This window comes from Xenopus laevis, chromosome 2S (assembly GCF_017654675.1).
Source record: "Xenopus laevis strain J_2021 chromosome 2S, Xenopus_laevis_v10.1, whole genome shotgun sequence".
NCBI classification, from domain to species: domain Eukaryota; kingdom Metazoa; phylum Chordata; class Amphibia; order Anura; family Pipidae; genus Xenopus; species Xenopus laevis.
In genome coordinates this window covers 147,836,436-147,858,770 of record NC_054374.1, presented here as the reverse complement: position 1 = coordinate 147,858,770, position 22,335 = coordinate 147,836,436, and the positions used below count along the sequence as shown (strand labels likewise).

At 41.0% G+C, this 22,335-nt stretch overlaps 1 protein-coding gene across 3 annotated transcripts in view; it reads left to right on the top strand.

Annotated features, from left to right (window-relative positions):
• Nucleotides 1-824: 824 nt before the first annotated feature.
• Nucleotides 825-22,335, top strand: part of wasf3.S (WAS protein family member 3 S homeolog) — a 61,162-nt gene continuing 39,651 nt past the window's right edge. The window contains exons 1-3 of one of the 3 annotated variants that reach the window (XM_041584513.1): nt 847-972; nt 18,296-18,520; nt 19,905-20,047. In XM_041584513.1, coding sequence (XP_041440447.1) covers nt 19,915-20,047 — 133 coding nt within the window. In that variant the 5' untranslated portion in view covers nt 847-972; nt 18,296-18,520; nt 19,905-19,914. Of the gene's footprint in view, nt 973-18,295; nt 18,521-19,904; nt 20,048-22,335 lie in introns of all 3 variants that reach the window. The other 2 variants (XM_018250275.2, XM_018250276.2) reach the window with 2 other exon arrangements.

Sequence of the window (22,335 nt, the reverse complement as noted above, 5' to 3'; positions counted from 1 at the left end):
AGTAAGTCATGTGACAGAAATGACATCACTAAGCACCGATTATACCAAGCAAAGGTTCAATATAGGTTGAAGTTGCTCATTAATTAGAGCCTTGTGGGCCCCCCTGTAGGTCAGTGTCTGCTTCTCTGTATTTAAAAGGATATAGTTTATAGGGATGCAACGAATCCAGGATTCGGTTCGGGATTCGGCCATTTTCTGTAGGATTAGGATTCAACCGAATTCTTGTGCCTGGCCGAACGGAATCTGCATATGTAAATTAGGGGCAGGGATGGAAATCATGTGACTTTTCGTCATGAAAAGATTTTTTTCTACTTTTTCCCTCTCCTGACCCTAATTTACATATGCAAATTAGGATTTGATTCAGTTCACTATTCGGCCAAATCATTCGCCAAGGATTCCGAAATAGGGGATTAAGTGCATCCCTAATAAGTGACAGGAAATTGGTGGCTCTCGCGTATCACATCCTTATAAACGCTGCTTAGTGATAGAGAAGCGAACGCTTTGTTTATAGTGTATCCTCTGCTCACAGACTGACTATTCCTCCACGCAAAATCCCATTTGTGCGACTGTATCCCACACCGCTGTGTCTACACGGACCGCTAATCCGCCTATAAACACGTACACGCTCTCACACAGGACTATAAAGCGCTTTAGCTCTACACCGCTCTTCCAATTGGCTCACGAGATACATTAGACTTCGTCTTATTGGCTACTTTTACTTTCCATCAAAGGCAGGAGGCGGAGTCGCGTTGTGGACTCTCTGGGCATTATGTTGGCGAGGGTGTGATTGGCTGAGCTCGGAGTTACGTCACGGTATGCCCGCGACCCTCCCCTCTTGCATTTTGCTGTGAGGAGCCAGTCAGTCCCGTGGCGGAGAGTGATGAAGAAGCTTGATGTGAGGGGCTGATCGGCGGACAGCGGACAGCCAACGGGAGGAGCTGTGAGCCGTGAGTGCTTTGCTTTATCTACTGTGTAAGTTTCAGCGGTTCCCATCCTTGCCCTGACTCAGAGAGAGGTCGACTCTCCTTTAATCCCTATGGAAAGGCTACTGCCTGGGGATGTGCTGCTGCTGCTGCTGGTCCAGCCAGGCCTGTGGCCCTCAGTCATTATCCCTACTCATCCCTCTCACATTATCCCTCTCACATTATCCCTCTCACAGCCTGACAGCCCTCATACACTTCCCCTGGGATTCCTCTCACTAATAACTCTTCCTGGTGACTTCCTCTCCCTTCTTATAGTTGCACCTTAAACAGCAAAGTCTTTTGGGGGATTTATTTCTATTAATGGGGTCCTCTGTCCAACAGCTGTTTTTCTTTCTTTTTGGCATTAAGAGAGAAAGTATAATTCTAAGAAACTTTGCTGTATTCATTCACTAAAGGGTTTGTTCACCATTACATTAACTTTTATTATGATATAGAGACGGATATTCTGACACAAGTTGCAGTTGGATTTCATTTTTTTTTTTGAAGGGATACTGTCATGGGAAAAAACATGTTTTTCAAAGTGAATCAGTTAATAGTGCTGCTCCAGCAGAATTCTGCGCTGAAATCCATTTCTCAAAAGAGCAAACAGATTTTTTTATATTCAATTTTGAAATCTGACATGGGGCTAGACATTTTGTCAATTTCCCAGCTGCCCCAAGTCCTGTGATTTGTGCTCTGATAAACTTCAGTCACTCTTTACTGCTGTACTGCAAGTTGGAGTGATATCACCCCCTCCCTTTTTCCCCCCAGCAGCCAAACAAAAGAACAATGGGAAGGTAACCAGATAGCAGCTCCCTAAAGCTCCCCATAGACGCGACGATTCTTCTTGCCGAACGACCGATTTTAGGGAAGCCCGACCAATCCTTCGAAATTATCGTGCGGTTAGTGGTATTCGAACGATCGTACATCTTACGATTTTTCGGCCGACATCTGTCAGGAAATTGATCGGCCAGGTCAAAAAATCTTTGTCGGTCCCAGTGCAATGTATCTATGTTTGCAGGGCCAAGCAGGCAGCTCCCCTTTGTTTTCCTGGCAAATTGGTCTTTTTAGTTGATGGTAAATTCGTCTGATCGTACGATCGTTCTGAGAAGATCGTGGTCTCACGATCAGGATCTGATCTTTAAAAATCTCAGCATCTATGGCCAGCTTAACACAAGATAACAGCTGTCTTATAGATCTAAGAACAACACTCAATAGTAAAAACCCATGTCCCACTGAGACACATTCAGTTACATTGAGAAGGAAAAACAGCAGCCTGGCAGAAAGTATTTCTCTCCTAAAGTGCAGGCACAAGTCACATGACCAGGGGCAGCTGGGAAATTGACAAAATGTCTAGCCCCATGTCAGATTTCAAAATTAAATATAAAAAAATCTGTTTGCTCTTTTGAGAAATGGATTTCAGTGCAGAATTCTGCTGGAGCAGCACTATTAACTGATTCATTTTGAAAAAAATGTTTTTCCCATGACAGTATCCCTTTAAATTATTTGTGGGTTTTGAGTTATTTAGCTTTTTATTCAGCAGTTTCAACAATCTGGTTGCTAGGGTCCAAATTCCCCTAGCAACCATGCATTGATATGAATAAGAGACTGTAATATGAATAGGAGAGGCCAGAATAGAAAGAGGAGTAATAAATAGTAACAATGACAATAAATCTGTATCTTTAAGCTGGCCATACACAGGCAGATTTTGTTGCGTGAAATCATCGATTTTTGGGACGATCTGATAAAATCGTCTGCCCGTCGTTACATGAATGTGGACCAAACGTATCGTTGCGATAAAATCGTCCCAATTGTCGATCGGACACGTTTAAACATTTTAATCGTGAACCGATGAAAACCGTCATTGTATGGAGCGAACAGATCATGATCGTTAAACGTTGCCTGTATTTGGAGGGGCAGGGCCAAATGAGGAAGTAAACAAACAAACGGTCGTAACCAGGTTTGTCAAGAAACTATAGCAGTCAATAGTCGTCGGTAAACGAAAAGACGATGCGCAAACCGTTTGTTTCAGCGGGATACGAAAGAACTTTCGGCCGTACGCCCCAACGATGGCGACTGTATATAGTGAATAAAGTACCCCCTCTTGTAAAATATAAGGATATTATAAGTTACCAAGGAGTTTCATGACCATTATACAGGTCATGGAACTCCGAGGTAACTTCTAATAGCCTCATATTTTGCAACTGGGGGTATTTTATTTATTATAATACACACATTTCAGTGAGTCATGTGACAGAAATGACATCAGAACTCACCATTTATAACTGATGACATCAGAACTCACCGTTTATAAGAATATAATTTGCAAAATATTTATAGCTTTTGTGTATTATACCGAAATTTTTACACCACTTCCTTTTTGTGGTAACTTCATCGCTTCCTGCTCCCGAGTAGATATCGCATGGTAGATGTATAATCGTTTGTACCAGTCGACATCGATACGATGACATCTTTTCACAAAGTCGTTGATCGAGGATGTTATATCGTGATCGTGAGATGTTCGTGTATGATATGACCGTTTACATCGCAGCAAGCAAAATCTGCTCAAAATCTGCTCAAAATCTGCCCGTGACTTTTACAGAGAATTTATTTTTAGATGGGGTCAGTGACCCTTTCTTAAAGGTGGTGTTCACCTTCTAAATGCTTTTTTCAGATTGTTAACCAGTAGTGATTGGCGAATTTATTTGGCAGGCGCAAATTTGTGAATTTGCCGCCAAAATTCGCCGGCGTTGAAAAACTTTGGACACCGGTTTCGACGTCGGCGCCCATTTAGACACGACAATAATCAGACGCCCATTGACTTTAATGGGCAGCGGCTTTGGTTTTGATGCCAGCGCCCATTTTGACGCAGACGAATTGTCGCAGGCGTCACAATCGCCGTTTCGCTGACGTGGCGGAGTGAAACGGGACCAATTCGCCCAACGCTATTCACCCAAAATGAAGACTTTTTTTTCAATTGCTTCCAATGTTTTATTTTTTTTAAATAATTTTTCCAAAATTGAAGCTTAAAGTTTAATGCTCCTGTCTCTGAAGTTTGTCTGGCAGCTCAGTGATCCAGGTGCAGATTCTGAACTGTTACAGTTTGTTACATTTAGTTCATACAGTACATTTACTGACTTGGTAAAAAAAAAAAAATGCTCTGTAAGGCTACAAAATAATAATAATTTTATCGCTTACTTTTGTTACTCGTCTTTCTATTTAGGCCTCTCCTATTCCTAGTCCAGACTCTTATTCACATCAGGGCATGGTTGCTAAGGTAGTTTGGACCCTAGCAACCAAATTGCTGAAATTGCAAACTGGAGAGCTGCTGAATTAAAAGCTAAATAACTAAAAAAAATCATGATTAATAAAAAATGAAAACTAACTGCAAATTGTCTCAGAATATAACTCTACTACATTGTATAAAAAGGTAATTGAATGTTGTACAACCTCTTTAAAAGTTGGAATACAACACTCCGTGTCTGTTAGTGGTTGCTGGATGGTGTCGATCATAACAGCTCAGATGTTGGATATGCCTGTACAGAATATTTTGGGGGTGGCTATTCAGCCGGCAGTCCTTTGGTTGTTGATCAACAGGTTCAAATACAGCTGTCAGTGGCATGCAGTGAGTTGTAGTTTAACAACATGTGGAGGGCCACAGACTGATGTGTCTGGTTTATCATATTAAGAGCTCCCTTAATAGAAAAAAAAATATGCATTTATAGGTAAATGTTTTAATGCGGTGCAGTTTAAAAGGCATGTAAAGGCAACAAAAAAATCCAATTTTTACTTTCTTTAATGAAAAAGAAACCTATCTCTAATATACTTTAATTAGAAAATGTGTACCGTTTTTATAAGAAACCTGACTGTATGCAGTGAAATTCCCCCTTCATTTACTGCTGTGAATAGGAATTGTCAGATGGTCCCTAACTGCTGAGCAGGGAAACAATCATACTTATGAACAGCAGGGGGAGCCCCCGCCTTACTTCCCAGCCATGCAGAACTCAAGCAGCTTTGTTTATTACGATCCCTAAGCAGCCCAGACCACACTGAGCATGTGCACAGTCTTAGTCTTGCAAAGATGTTTAACAAAGTTACAAGATGGTGACCCCCTGTAGCCAACTTTGAAAGCATAAATTATTTGTTTGATTAGGCTTGTGGTGCAGTAAGTTCATGTTTATGTTTAGTATACAAAATACAGCATTTCTAGCCTTATTCTATTTTAGACTTTACATGCCCTTTAACTGATTATTGGCCATAGACCGTAATAACAACAGCGCCACCTAGTGCAGATAAGTCTGAACGGTTTCTGTGTTAGTAAAATCTATTGGGTTATTCAGCATCACAAGATATAGATACTGCTGCTATGCAACTTTTTTTTATTTATTGTGCCTTTTTATACAGTTTTAATATGCATTAATGTGATCCCTGCCTTTGTGCTTTTATTAATATTTCATCACCGGAATAACTTCACTGTATTTGTTGTCAGGGGTTCAAGCTGCTCATTTAGTTTCACTTTGCCCTTAGGATCAGTATCCATTAGGATTCCTATCTTTCTGAGGCATGCCCATGCAAATCAGTTATTAAGCTATTAAACTTTGCTGCAGTCAGGGTCATTACATCTGCAGTAATTGTGAGATTAATATTCTTCTGATTAATGACTGGTTAGAAGCTCTGCTTCTCTTGTGCAGTATTTTCTAGCTGATTGGATGACAAGAACCACAGCTCTTACAGGGTGCACCTTCAATATTTGTATGTGTAGGAGTCGCCGTTGCTTTGCAATTTGTCACTGTTTTATATTTTTTTGTGCTTTGTAATTTAAATTCTCCTCTAACCATTGCAAAATTGTAACTGCAATCTGATAGGTTAGCAAGCAGATGAACTGCGAGGCTCAGTTAGTATTTTGCCTAACTTTCTATCAAGGCACTTAAGACTCTGAGGGGCAGATTTATTAAGGGTCGAATTGAAAATTTAGAATTTGAATTTTCGATTTATTTTTTTTATATGGTCAAAACTCTCAAATTCGAGTAATCCAAACTCCATTCGAATTTTAATTCAATTCGAAATGTATCAAACCTTGCACCTTTAAAAATTAGAATTCGACTATTCGCCACCTAAAACCTGGAGAGTTCATGTATAAGTCAATGGAACAGGTCCAGTGACCAATTTGGAGATACTAGCCTTCCTGACATTCAAGGTTTTTTTTGGAGAAAAAACTCGATTCGGGTTTAGTTGAATTCGATTCGAATTCGATTTTTTGGTTTGGTAGTATTCATTCGCGTTTTGGATATTCAATGTTTTTATTAAATAACCCCCCAATCGAATTTGCCATTCTGCTTGAAAGAGTATCACCACCTATATTAATCTGTGTGTTAAGTGGAATAAATGGAAGGAAAATGTTAACAATACATAAAGCTCTCCTTTTGTTTCACTAATTCTTTTTCCTTTAATAATGTTGGGTTTGTTCATCAACAGTCTGGTTAATTTGTTGGGGTTGGATCATGGATTCAAGCTGAATTTTGTCCTATTTGGCCACCCACATGCTGGCCCAGATCAGGGTAATCCATTTATTTTGCCACATGGCCAGTGTTCTGATCCTATTGTAGGCCAACAGAAACCTCCCTGCTTAATTACATTCTATATATTGGGAAGTGTATTCTCCAATGCATTCTTCTCAGAGGCTCATTTTCCACTTTTGTTCAGGACAGATCTCCAAACGCCAAACCCCATTTTTAAAGGCATAAGACCACCATTAAAGAGACTGGTGTAAGGTTGCTACAACTAGGAGGAAGACCAATGCTTTGGGCAGGAAACAATTTTCCAAAGAATGCAACCTAACATGGAGGTGCCTGCCTTTTATACATTGTTCATAACATATTCCACAGTGCTTTTCAGAGATTATACACAATTCACTCCAGTCCATGCCCCAGCGGAGCCTACAATCTAAGGGTGTTGTCACATTCACACACCCATATTATATCTAATTTTATCAGAAGCCAGTTAACCTCCAGGTATGTTTTTGGAATTGGTGAGTACCTGGAGGAAACCAGAGAGTACCTGGAGTAGGGATGCCACTTGTCCGGTTTGGCCCGGACAGGCCAGTAATTTGAAGGGCTGCCCGGGTCAAAACTTCCTGCCCGGTTTTCCAAAACTGGGCAGGATTCCCCATGATTGACGCAGCGATTGGCCAATCCCTGGTTGTCGCCTGGTCTCCACCGGCAGAAAAGGTGGCAACGCTTACCTGGAGGGAACCAGAGCGTACCTGGAGGGAACCAGCGAGTACCTGGAGGGAACCCATGTAGACACTAGGAGAACATAGAAAATCCTTGCAGATAATGCCTTGGCTGGAATTGATCCTGTGACTAGGGTTGCCACCTTTTCTGGAAAAAAATACCAGCCTTCTTTTATATTTATCTTTTTTCCCTATTAATAACATTGGGATCAACCATCATTTTTACTGGCCAGGCCAATAAAATACCGGCCAGGTGTCAACCCTACCTGTGACCCAGTGCTGCAATGGAGAAACACTAACCATAGCCACAAAGCAACAACATAGGGAGTAAAAGATGTACAAACTCTTCTCTTAAATATGTACATCTCCTGAAGAACTTTGTTAAATTAGTGACATCATGACGTCATTAGCCATTTGCTGTGCGATACTATGGTTGGATTTGACTGTTTTCCTTGGTACAAACGGACAGACATGCTGAATAATGAATCAAAGCAGGTGCTTACAACCTAGGCGAAAAGCATTACATTTGCTTGATATTTTCTTTGGAGCAAAACTGAAAACAAAAATGTATTTCTTACACAAGCTGCGAGAATAGGCTGTTTTTTAATTAGATTATTTTTTAATTACCTGCTTGTTGCTGTAAACCTACAAAATATTGAGTTACAAAGAGCCATTAGTTGCATTCTACTGACAGCCCTGCATCAATAGGTGTTTGTATTGACTGGGCAGTAGTGGGATATTGCATTGCAGCATTATTGTGATGAGTCGATATTAAACCTGCAGGGAAAACAGCTTTGGCTAGTCTGTGTTTGGGCTGGGAACAGTTGCATTAAATTCATGTTTTGGGTTCTGTTATTTTCAACCTTGTAATCAATATACAGCTATGGGAACAGTTATCCAGCATTCTCGGGACCTGGTGTTTTCCAGATAACTGATCTTTTTACAATTTGGATCGTCATACCTAAAGTCTACTAGAAAATCATGTAAAAATTAAAAAAATCAATAGTTTGGTCCTGCTTCCAATAAGGATTAACTATATTTTAGTTTAGATCAAGTACAAGGTAGTGTGTTATTATTACAGAGAACCTTTAAAAATTTGGATAAAATGGAGTCTATGGTAGAAGGCCTTTCCGTAATTCAGAGCTTTCGGTTAATGGGTTTCTGGATAACGGATCCCATTCCTGTACTGTTAAAGCTTTGATCAGGTCTAAGTTTAGTCAAACCTATTAGATGCCTATACCATGTCTTCTTTATAAAATTAAACATTTTGTGGTGCAAGTATACTAAGATTTTTTTTACACACTTTTTTACTTCTTACCACTATATCTGTCGCCCCCCAAGATAGAAACTGTAGGATCAAAGTGTATGGCTTTCTTACCAAATTCACTGAACTGCAGTTGATGCCTATTTTTTTTTTTTTTAACAAATAGGTTTTGTATTTTATTTTTTACATTTTGAAATATAAATGGTGTGCTTCCTCAACCTAATATTTTATTTTTACTGCAAGCCAACCAATATTGCTGTGTGTCTGTAGCCCAGCCGTCCATTATAATTTGCTGACTCGTGCTAGAATCAACCTGTTAAGTTGGGCAGAGACATACAGATCTGCTTGTTTTTGCCAGACGAGCAGATCTTTACCCAATTTGGTCAATCACATGCAGAGTCAGGCCGGCCAAGCGCCATACGCACCTTGGGCAGCTAAACTGCCAGCTTGGTCTGAAGGGGCTCGAATTAGCAGCTTAAATCTGCCCATGTATGCCCACCTTTAGTTAGGATGAAGAAAAATAATTCATTAAATCTATAAGTTACTGTAAAAAAAGAAAACACGAAGACAACGTATGTCCGCTTATCTTGCCCCTTTTGAATTTCTCTGCTTCATGAACACCTCCATAAAAACAACTCAACTGAAAAAAGTGTTTGGAAGGCCGGATTGTGGCAAGGCCTGGGCCTAGGGTGGCAAGATTTTAGGGGCGGCATGCTGCATTTGCTGCTGCACACTAAGAGGCACATTTATCAAGGGTCGAATTCTGAGTTTTTTTTACTCCCTTAAACTCCCATGAATTCAACCAATTAAAATGTATTAAAGACGGATGGATTGAAACGACCAGAAAAATTTGATCAAATTCGATTTGAGGTTTTTTTTCTCAGAAAAAAAACCAAAAACTTGTTTGTCAGGAATGCTAAAACATCTCCACATTGATCCCTGGACCTCTCCCGTTGACTTAAACAGAAATTTGGCAGGTTTTAGGGGGCGAATAGTCGTATTCGAATTCTTAAAACATTGAATTTCGATAACTCCCTAGTTGAATTTGAGAGTTTTGACCATAAAAAAAATTTTCAATTCAATTTTCTGTCCCTAAATCTCCAGTGCTACGGAGGTAGCCTGCACATGCACGCTAACTAGGGTGGGTGTTAGAGGGACCCTCTGGCCTAGGGACAGCCCACATACGAATCCAGGTCTGGCAGCAACCCCTTTAAAGTGGGTCAGACATAGACGTTGCAATGGCACAAGGTTCCGGAACACATATGAAGGGTTTGGGCAAGGGAATCAATACTCAATACAAACTGGCCCTGCTAACTCTGTGATTGAATATACACATGGGGCAAATCAGATCTCTTCCAGAAGAAGACTTATTCAAAGTTAATTTTAAAAACTAGTCAAAAGAACTCGAGGAAACACTAAAACCTAGCTTACTGCTAGAATCTTTCCATGAATGCTTTGTTACACAAACACTCTATGCATAATATGTCTCTGCAGTGTAATAATATTTATTGCATTTAAAATAGGGCACCAGGTTATGTGAGGATAATTATGCTAAGTGGTGTTTTAACTGAAGCATCAAAGAGTCTGATATGAAGCGTTGCATTCATTTTAGGAAAAAGGGCTGCCTTCAAAGGGGTCAAAAGCAAATGAGGATTTCACTCCAGTAATTTCTATACTACAAAATATCCATTCAGTTGTGCTACAACTCCTTTTGGCTGTTGGAGGCTTTTGTTTTAAAGGAGTTACAATGTGATGCATTTCGTGGCTACATTAGTTGATACATTTCTCAGCAGTACATTTGGAATATCAGCAACTATTGTATCAATTCTAACAGCTGCCTGTAATGAAACTCCGAGATTCTGCTCAGCAGGGACAAAGATAAGCAAAGTATCAACTAAATGTATCAATTTAGAACAGTTAAGTTGTTGACCCTCCCCCTTGACAGGGCTGCTTTAGAAGAAGACGTCACACTCCCTTCCCACAGACTATTATACCACTGTTACTATAGACATCATCTCTCCCTACTATACCTGCTATACCACAGTCACACTCCCTTCCCAGAGACTATTATCCCACTGTTACTATAGGCACCATCTCTCCCTACTATACCTGCTATCCCACAGTCACACTCCCTTCCCAGAGACTATTATCCCACTGTTACTATAGACACCATCTCTCCCTACTATACCTGCTATCCCACAGTCACACTCCCTTCCCAGAGACTATTATCCACTGTTACTATAGGCACCATCTCTCCCTACTATACCTGCTATCCCACAGTCACACTCCCTTTCCAGAGACTATTATCCACTGTTACTATAGGCACCATCTCTCCCTACTATATCTGCTATCCCACAGTCACACTCCCTTCCCAGAGACTATTATCCCACTGTTACTATAGGCACCATCTCTCCCTACTATACCTGCTATTCCACAGTCACACTCCCTTCCCAGAGACTATTATCCCAATGTTACTATAGGCACCATCTCTCCCTACTATACCTGCTATCCCACAGTCACACTCCCTTCCCAGAGACTATTATCCCACTGTTACTATAGACACCATCTCTCCCTACTATACCTGCTATCCCACAGTCACACTCCCTTCCCAGAGACTATTATCCACTGTTACTATAGGCACCATCTCTCCCTACTATACCTGCTATCCCACAGTCACACTCCCTTTCCAGAGACTATTATCCACTGTTACTATAGGCACCATCTCTCCCTACTATATCTGCTATCCCACAGTCACACTCCCTTCCCAGAGACTATTATCCCACTGTTACTATAGGCACCATCTCTCCCTACTATACCTGCTATTCCACAGTCACACTCCCTTCCCAGAGACTATTATCCCAATGTTACTATAGGCACCATCTCTCCCTACTATATCTGCTATCCCACAGTCACACTCCCTTCCCAGAGACTATTATCCCACTGTTACTATAGACACCATCTCTCCCTACTATACCTGCTATCCCACAGTCACACTCCCTTCCCAGAGACTATTATCCCACTGTTACTATAGACACCATCCCTCCCTACTATACCTGCTATCCCACAGTCACACTTCCTTCCCAGAGACTATTATCCACTGTTACTATAGGCACCATCTCTCCCTACTATATCTGCTATCCCACAGTCACACTCCCTTCCCAGAGACTATTATCCCACTGTTACTATAGACACCATCTCTCCCTACTATACCTGCTATCCCACAGTCACACTCCCTTCCCAGAGACTATTATCCACTGTTACTATAGGCACCATCTCTCCCTACTATACCTGCTATCCCACAGTCACACTCCCTTCCCAGAGACTATTATCCCACTGTTACTATAGGCACCATCTCTCCCTACTATACCTGCTATCCCACAGTCACACTCCCTTCCCAGAGACTATTATCCCACTGTTACTATAGGCACCATCTCTCCCTACTATAGCTGCTATTCCACAGCCACAGTCCCTTCCCAAGGGCTATTATCTCCTTTGTTACTAACAACACCATCTATACCTGATGTTAAACAGGTATAGGCCCTGTTACCTGTTTTATTCTGGAAAACGGGTCTTCCCATAATTTGATTTCCCATGTCTGCTAAAAATCATTAAACATATATAAAACTCAATTGTTTTGCATGCAATAATGATTAGTTATATATTTGTTTGGCTCAAGTACTAATGTTACAGAAAAAAAAAAAAATTTAAAATTAGAATTATTCAATTAAAATGGATGGCCTTTCCATAATTCAGAGTTTTCTGGATAACAGATCCCATACCTGTACAATCTTTACATAGCACTACAGTATTAACAGGACCAGACATTTTTTTCAATATAGAAATAGTACAGGGACAAAATGCAATAAATACAAATTATATATACAGCAAGATAAAGCCAGTACTATAGATCATATTGTTAAATTGCCGCATTTACTGGACATACAGTATTCTTTGTGTAAGAAGTGCATCTACATTTTTATGTTTCTGTCCTCCTTCCCCATACTGCATTTGATGTGCAGTCTTTTTTGTAGGCTTGATTATATTCTCTAAATGCCAGGTATCATTCAGATTTATGTATGACTTATTACCTTGCCACTTGCACTAAATTGTATGTGCCATATTTAAAATTGAATCAACCGCCCCTCTGCCCACTATCAGAATTCTGGAATACTAGAACATAGATGTTATAGAGGCTACTTGCCCAAAAGCTTTGTATATCATTTTATTGTCCAACACTTGATACAAGATACGTACACTTCAGAATGCAAATGTTATGATCGAACAATAATGTGTTTGCAATAAGCTATGCATAACTTGTTAACACCTCATGTTTCAGGAGTGGTTTGATTTCGGGTCTCCTGTATTTTGCACAAATTAAAATAAAGAATTTAAAAAAAAAAATGTATGTGCCTGTGAACACCGAGCAGAGAGCAGTGAATCTAAGGCCTATTTCTTTGATTTATCACCTGCTGGAAAGAGATTTGAACGGTTTCCTTGGATTCCAGCATTTAGCAATCAGACACCAATTACGTTAAAACGGCAGCAGTTGGCTCTGGCATCTTTTTGCACGTACCATATGTTTCTGTCCGTGTCGCTAGATTTCTTTCTAAAATTAGCTGAGAGTTTTACAGCTGGGTAAACAATAGCATCGCTAGATACGGCGCTCCATAGGATTAAGCATAGAAATGTGTTCTTTCTATATATCATCCTTTAGGACATAAAGGCATATTGTAAATAACTAATCCGTTTTGTATTTACACTCTAATTTAGAATATTTTAGAGATTGTTTGCATACATCCCTAACTAAAATTTCCACTACATCTACAGAACACTTGTGAACCTGGGCAACCAAAACCCTTATTAGTTATTAATAAGTCTGTGAACACCTTTCCATTTGATCAATAGCTATGTTAGCTGTTTTTATAGTCCTCATTAATCCTGTGGGATATTAGAGGACCTTTAGACTTTTAAGGGCTATGGAACATGGTGACATTTTTAGTCTGAGCCTCCTAGAGAGCCTAACTTTGAGGGCCCAGTCTCACAATTACATGTTGACAATGCTTAAAGGGATTCTGTCATGATTTTTACGATGTAGTTTTTATTTCTAAATTACACTGCTTAAACTGCAAATAATTCACTCTACCATGTAAAATTTAATTTCTAACTCCACAAGTCTATTTTTTTAGTTCTAATATTTGGTTTAGAGGCAGCAATATCAGGTCATTTTGCCTGGTCATGTGCTTTTAGAAAGACCCAGTGCTGTACTATGGAACTACTCTGAGACAGGTTATTGTTTCTCCTACTCAATTTAACTGAAGAAGTCTCAGTGGGACATGGATTTTTACTATTGAGTGCTGTTCTTATATCTACCAGGGAGCCTTCCCATAGTTCTGCTGATGGGCTGCGGTGATATCACTCCAACTTGCAGTGCAGCAGTAAGGAGTGACTGAAGTTTATCAGAGCACTAGTCACATGACTGGGGGCACCTGGGAAACTGACAATATGTCTTGCCCCGTGTCCGATTTTAAAATTAAATATAAAAAAAATCTGTTTAAGATTTTTTTTAAAAACGGATTTCAGTGCAGATGTCTGCTGGAGCAGCACTATTAATGATGCATTTTGCATTCCCATGACAGTATCCCTTTAATGTATTAGGTGTCATATGAACTTACCGTATATACTCGAGTATAAGCTGACCCGAGTATAAGCCGAGGTACCTAATTTTACCTACGAAAACTGGGAAAACGTATTGACTCGAGTATAAGCCTAGACACAACTACAACCCTGTCTCCCAGCAGCGCACATTCCGCCAAAGCAAACCCCCCAGCGATCAACTAGACTTCTTTGAAAAGTTGATGGTGACAGAGAATTGCCAAACGGATTACTGTGTGCATTGTCCCACTGTCCCACTACCATGTGCAGAGGGTGCTGTGTGATATTGCCATCACTGTTATTCTTTCATATAGCCAACAGAGGGCGCTGTGTGATATTGCAGTCACTGTTATTCTTTCATATAACCAACAGAGGGCGCTGTGTGATATTGCAGTCACTGTTAATCTTTCATATAACCAACAGAGGGCGCACTGTTATTCTTTCATATAACCAACAGAGGGCGCATTGTTATTCTTTCATATAACCAACAGAGGGTGCTTTGTGATATTGCAGTCACTGTTAATCTTTCATATAACCAACAGAGGGCGCACTGTTATTCTTTCATATAACCAACAGAGGGCGCTGTGTGAAATTGCAGTCTCTCCCCAAGCAAACTGTTGGTAAAGGAATGATTAAAAATGACTGCAATCTCAGCTACTGCCCAATGACTCGAGTATAAGCCGAGGTAGACTTTTTCAGCACATTGTAGATGCTGAAAAACACGGCTTATCCTCGAGTATATACAATATGTGGAAATAAAAAAGGGCACGGGAATTATCGTTTGAGTCTGCTTGGTCTAGGGCCCATCGAGTCCAACCCTGCATGGTTTGATTTCAGGTGCTTTGTTGGCCATGGTGATTAGTAGCTTGGGAGGTAGGGATATTACCCTTTACATAACCCTTTCCCCTTGCGTGCAGTTGTTGGTGCATACACTTTTCAGGCTGGAAACATGGCAGTTTGCCATTGCCCTGAGTCTGAGTCAGAAGAGAAATCTAAGAAGTGACAAGGTCTGGACTGGGATTCAAAACAGGCCCTAGTATTTCAAGTACGCAGAGGCCCTAATAGTCTCCCCACCTAGGGTTGCAACCTCGGATCTGACCCGGACAGCCCGGGTTTCAGAAAGGCTGCCCAGGTCAAGACAGTGTGCACAGTTTTCCAAAAAAGTAAAACCAGACAGGATCTCCCCTGATTGACATGTGAACAGCCAATCACCTTAGTGCACCCTGCAGTTTGTGCTGACAGTGACCCATAACACAACACACATTACAGTGTTCATGTTTCAGGAGGGGGTCCGGGGTAGCCCTGACACCATACTCTCCTTACTTTGCTATGCTAACTTAGGTTTGGAAGCTCTGTGTAGGTGGCTTCTATGCAAGAAAGCATGAGCTAAAGGGCACTTATTACCCAGAAATATCCCCAGCCAAAGGTGTGGGCTAATAGAGCCTGCACTCTTGTTGGGGGTAACAGTATTTTTTTTATTGCCCCCTGAACTGGTTGAGCTCCTGGTTTGAGTGGCCATGTTGGGACACTTGCATACTGAGTGAATGCCACAACTTGCTCATAATGTGCATACGCATGATGTCAGAAGTGCATTATGTGCATGCACTCTGATTGACATGGCTGCTCGCACCATGAGCTCCCTCCCAGTGTCCGTGTCCTAGCTGTGGCGGGGGGCAATTTGTAATTTGTACCCCACAACTGGAGTGTGGGCTAACACCTTTGGTTGGGGATAATATTTTTGGGCATCAGGTACCCTTTAAAGGAACAGTTCACTGTAAAAATAAAAACTGGGTAAATAGGCTGTGCTAAATAAAAATTGTTTCTAATGTAGTTAATTAGCCAAAAATGTAATGTATAAAGGCTGGAGTGACTGGATGTCTAACATAATAGCCAGAACACTACTTCCTGCTTTTCAGCTCTCTAACTCTGAGTTAGTCAGCGACTATAAGGGGGACCACATGGGACATAACTGTTCAGTGAGTTTGCAATTGATCCTCGGCATTCAGCTCAGATTCAAAAGCAACAGTTATGACCCATGTGGCCCCCCTCAAGTCACTGATTGGTCACTGCCTGGTAACCAATCAGTGGAAACCAAGAGAGCTGCAAAGCAGGAAGTAGTGTTCTGGCTATTATGTTAGACATCCAGTCACTCCAGCCTTTATACATTACATTTTTGGCTAACTAACTATATTAGAAACATTTTTTATTTTGCACAGCCTATCTATTTACCCAGTTTTTATTTTTACACACTGAACAATTCCTTTAAGGTTGTGGCTCCAAACCTCTGCTTAACTCTGCACATCAGCATGGCTCTCTCATCATCCCTTTGTGTTGTTGTGGAGTCTCAGGGTGCTATATGGTGCATGCTCAACTACATTGCCGGTGAAAATTGTAATACTGGCCCTGGTCTTGGCAGGTATTTTCGACTAGGCTGGTATAATACATGCCAAGTGGCACCCATACTATATGGGACCCTCCTACAGGGCTACCCAACCAATATGCTGACTGGGCTGGTTTGATTTTCGTGTCGTAATGAGGACTGCGTCGGCTCGCTCGTCCTGATAGCCCCTATTCCACTCATTTGGTCCTAGGGGGAAAGATTTGCTTGTTTGTCGACCTTACCAAACAATCAGAATTATAGTGTGTGGCCACCTTTAGTCAGGCTTCAAATATAACCGCTACTGCTCTTCCATCAATCTATTTCCACATGTGTAGGAAATTCAGAGCAGTGTTCAACTGGTTGAATTTGAGTTCTGAGGGTTTGGAAATTGGGGGGATTAGGAAACAAGATTAATTAGTTATGACTGTAAGCAGATGGTGGAATATTGTACGATTAAGGCCAGTCTGATTATTCTTACTAGGAATCTGTGATCTTTATGGATCCATGGACACTTTTTGATGTAATAGGAAGTCACACAGTGGCGGAACTACCGGGGGAGCAGGGGGTGCGAGCGGGCCAGGGCCCGCACCCCCTCAGGGCCCCCCGGCAGCGCCGCAAGCCACTGAAACTCCAAGTAAAATCGGCCGTACGGAGGGGGGCGGGGCCCGGCTGCGCGTCACGCACCAGGGCCTGCCCCCCTCTAGGAACGCTACTGGAGTCACACCCTGCTGCAACCTTCTTTTTGAGCATTCATGCTGGTTATTGCGACCCTGTTAATGTCTCAACCATTGCACAGCAACACAGTTGAGGTCTGCAAGACAAAACGGCTCATTAAAGGACCAGTAACATCAAAACATTTTTAAAAAAATTAGTTTACCTAGAAAAAAAACCACCAAGACAAATTAAACTTTATAATCGCAAAGCCTTTATTAAGAAATAACTTACTAAAACTCCGCTCCAGCTCCTCTTTAGAAAAGGCTACATGGTGACAATCCATCGTGCGGCGCTCAATTTCTCCTCCCTGGCTCGAGCATTGCACGATGGATCGCCCGACCGCTTTTGAAGAGGAGAGCAGGCAGAGTTTCGGTAAGTTATTTCTTAATCAAGTTTGCGATTTTAAAGTTTAATTTTTCTTGGTGTTTTTTTTTAGATGTATACTAACAAATTTTTACTAAAATTTTTTTTTTGATGTTACTGGTCCTTTTTTTTGTCCCTCTTTTTATTTCCAAAATGTTGGGAGGTATAAAGTACTGTAGCATACCTAACAGGCTGAGCATGCATGGTGTGCACCCCAAAATAGTTCCCTGTATTTGTGCTATATGTTAGAGAGGCACCGGGACTCTACCATAAGTAGCTGTGATTGCTGCCCATTGGGAAAAAAAGAAGGCGACCCTTTATTATATGACTAATAAAAATAGGGCATTTATTCTGGGCAGGACTAGAACTAGGGTAGGCAGAAGAGGCCCAGATCCTTGTTCCCCCACTCGTCTCTGGCCAGAGATAATCAGAGGTGGAGCTGTGCAGGCTGGAGGTCATAATCCTGAATCTGGAAGATCAAGCTCTTTGTTTTCCTTGATCCATACTAAATAAGAAACATTGTTTGGTGTAAGCATTAACTCTGGGTTAGTTAGCTGCCATATTGCTTGATTCTCTCTTGTGTATTCATAGCCATAGACATGTTGTCATTTAGTGTAAAGATAAATACCAACGGTATCACTTTTCAAGTCATCTTTTTTTTTTTTTCTACCTTTCCATTTGAATTGTGTCTCAACACACATAATGACTATTGATTTGTTCTCCTTCAGACGGCAACAAGATTAAACTATTACAAAAAGAAGATGCTGACACACTAATCCTCTTCTTAGAGAGAATGATGCTCATAGTACATTGAGTACATTCCAGATGGCACCGTGTGAGATCTCTAGAAGATGGGAAAGAGTATTGTACGGCTCGTGGAACAGCTTTCTGCTAGGAAATTAGCCCTGGGGGCTCACACTGCAATAGTCGCTCTTGACACATGCTTCTGTGGTGTATGTTTTGTTTTACATATTATGCCTGGCATTTACAATTCTATGTAGAGGTTGGTTCTTTCAGATATGGGGTAATCTCAACATACGATGGCAACTCTTTTGCATATATAAATTAAAGGAGTTGGTCATCTTTAGATTATGGGGCAGATTTATTAAAGGGGTTGTTCCCCTTTGAGTTAACTTTTAGTATGATGTAGAGAGTGATATTCTGATATTTTCATTTTTTATCTGTTTTTTTTTTTATCTCTAACTTATAATACCTTTATATTTTACAGTAGCAGGTACTTTATTGATATTATTTGTATTTGTCACAAGAATATTTTCTGACACTGAAGCCTTACATGAAATATTTCTTAATATTGGTCATGGTTATAACTGATCATTATTTGGTAGAAGCGATGTACCCGACAGTGAGCTACCGAGAGTCCTCAGTTAGGATTATTCTCTCTCTTAGGGTCAGGCCACATGAGCAGATTCCGGGAGATTAGTCGCCCCATCGACAAATCTAATCTTCTTCGGGTCGACAATCTCCTGGGGGAAGGCACACACGGTGGGGGAAGGCACACACGGTGCTTCGTTTTCAGAAGTTGCCTCACAAGGAAGTTCTTCGGGGAGATTGTCGCCCCGAAGAAGAGGAGATTTGTCGCTGGGGCAACTAATCTCCCCAAATCTGCTCGTGTGGCCAGACCCTTAAAGGAGAAGCAAAGCTACCGAATCAGTTTATTGCCAATAGATTAGCCACAATAGTGCAAGTTAAAAGACTATATTTATTCTGCAGAATGCTTTACCATACCTGAGGAAATAGCTCTATAAACTCTCTCTGTTTGTTTAGGATAGCAGCTGCCATATTAGCTTTGTGTGACATTACTTCCTGCCTGAGCCTCTCCCTGCTCACTCATAGCTCTGGGTTAGATTACAGCAGTAGGGGAGGAGGGTATGGGAGAGAGGAGTAAACTGAGCATGCTCAAGCCCTAGCCCAGGAGGTTTATGCTGAAAACAGGAAGTCTGATACAGAAGCCCATGAGTACACAATAGAAGGAAAGAAATGCTGTGTTTCTTTTGACAGAGGACTCAGAGCAGCATTACTTTGAGGGTTTACTGGTGTATTTATATAGACCTTTCTGATAAAGCTTACTTAATTTTAACCTTTCCTTTTATGTTCCCTTCCAATGCCCCTTTTTTGGGAAAACGCCCTCCTTTTTTTCAACCACATAAATGGTAGACTTGGCAGGTATATCTTATTGTAACTACTGTTTGCTGTTGTAGGAGAATAGAACTAAATAAATAAGATGTTGAGTGAGCCATGTATATTACATAAAGCATGTTATAGTTGTTACATTGTCCTTTCTTCGTTAAACTAATGTTGTTTGTTATCTCATTGCAGTTGCAAAGTCATGCCGTTGGTCAAGAGGAATATAGAACCCAGGCATCTTTGCCGTGGAACGTTGCCTGATGGGATCACTAGTGAACTGGAATGTGTAACTAACAGTACATTGGCTGCGATCATCCGACAGCTGAGTAGCCTAAGTAAATATACCCAGAGTACACTTTCATAAAGCATATCTTCACCCCTACCCAATAATAAAGTACTTGAATAATACATAAACTCCAAGGGGCAGATTTATCAAGGGTCAAATAGTAAATTAGAATTTTCGAGTTTCAAAATTCATACGTTCTAATTTTAATCCCCCTATTCGAATTCGCCACCTAAAACCTGCCATTTAATTTACAAGTCAATGATAGAGGTCAGTTGAGCCATTTGGAGATGTTAATAGCCTTCCTGCTTTGTTTTTTTTCGGGGGAAAAAATTTGATTTGTACGGATCAAATACGAACCGAATACAAACATTCGATCTAATATTTAACAGTAGAATTTTTTTATTGTTAAATAACCTCCCAACTGTGAGTATATTAGAATTAAAAAAAATTCACATTAATTCGAAATTCGACCTCTGATAAATGGGCCTCCCCATGTTTGTGTTTAGGTCTTAGAGACACTTCTGAGTCTATTTATTTTGTACTTTAGTTAAGCGCTTGTCTAGTTTGACTTTAGCATCAAATCTTCCCACCATTGTAACTGGTGCAGCTGTGCTTTGCTCTGAAAAGCCTCATTAATATATCAGCAAGTGCAAAAGCTGTTGACAAATGTTTAACTAGGTAGGATAGAACATTCACTGACCCCCCCCCCCCTATTTCTGATGTTTTATGATAATCTGTGATATTAGAGGTTATCTGTGATATAAAGGTTAGTATGAATTTTCATGTTATTTTCAGACCATGTTTAAAGGGGACCTGTCACCCAAAAAATATCATTCAAAATCCTATTTTATCATTTTAGTCAAGCAAATGAACCTTAATTACATTATATAAATTATTTGAATCTTGTTTTCTTCAGTCTGGGAATTCATAATTATAACAAGCAGGCAGGAGCCATTTTGTGGACACTGTTATTAAGACAAGCCTTGTATCATCTCAGAATCTTGTTTGTGCACCAGAATGGGGGACCTGATGTCCATCCCCATGTCCTGGTTACACAATTAACGGTGAAGAGAGAGGGGGAATGTGGGGAGAGCAGTGACATCTAGAAAGTGCTGAATGGAAAATGAAAGTAATTGTCTGCCCCGCCTCTATGCAGAAGGCATAGAGGAGGGGCATATACTATTTGATTGACAGCTGATATTTTTAAATGAGTTTACAGCAGTTATGAATTCTTTAATAAAAAATAGAAATTGGATTTTATGATCAATTTGAAAAGGACTTTTATTATACAGCTTTTTGTGTCTGGGTGACAGGTCCACTTTAATGTTCATTGAGAGAGTATAACCAATCATGGCTTGTGTTTGTGAGACCTACCTTATATAGAGTATATAGCAGATTACTTTAAAGGAGAAGGAAACTCCCAGGGCGCTAAACCCCTCCCCCCTCCCCTGTGCTGCCCCCCCTCCCTCCTCCCCCCTGGCCTACCTGTCCCCCTGGGCAAATGCCCCTAACTTTTTACTCACCCCTCTGCGCAGGTCCTGTCCACGGAGTTCGCAGTCGCCATCTTCTCCCACGCGCGTCTTCTTCCTGCTCTGACCGGTGTCTTCTGGCGCATGCGCAGTAGGAACAGGTACCGGTACGGCTCTACTGCGCATGCGCCGAATGTCACGAAGTGAAATCGGAAAACTTTGTGACATTCGGCGCATGCGCAGTAGAGCCGTACCGGTACCTGTTCCTACTGCGCATGCGCCAGAAGACGCCGGTCAGAGCAGGAAGAAGACGCGCGTGGGAGAAGATGGCGACTGCGAACTCCGTGGACAGGACCTGCGCAGAGGGGTGAGTAAAAAGTTAGGGGCATTTGCCCAGGGGGACAGGTAGGCCAGGGGGGAGGAGGGAGGGGGGGCAGCACAGGGGAGGGGGGGAGGGGTTTAGCGCCCTGGGGGTTTCCTTCTCCTTTAAGTGAGGCTGCCAACATAGTATCAAATGTCTAATACAGAATTGCCATCCCTAGGACCCCATTATCATGAAACACTGTACAGGTATGGGACCTGTTATGGAGAATGCTTGGGACTGTCTTTTCCAGATAAGGGATCTTTCCATAATTTGGATCTTCATACCTTAAGCCTACTAAAAAAAGAATTTAAACATTAAATAAACTCAGTAGGATTGTTTTACCTGCAATAATAATGTCTTAGTTGGGATCATGTACAAGATGTTGTTTTATTACTACTGAGAAAAAGGAAATAATTTTTAAAAATGTGGATATAATGGAGTCTATGGGAGACATCCTTTCCATATTTCTGAGTTTCTGGATAAAGGATCCCATACCTGTACTTC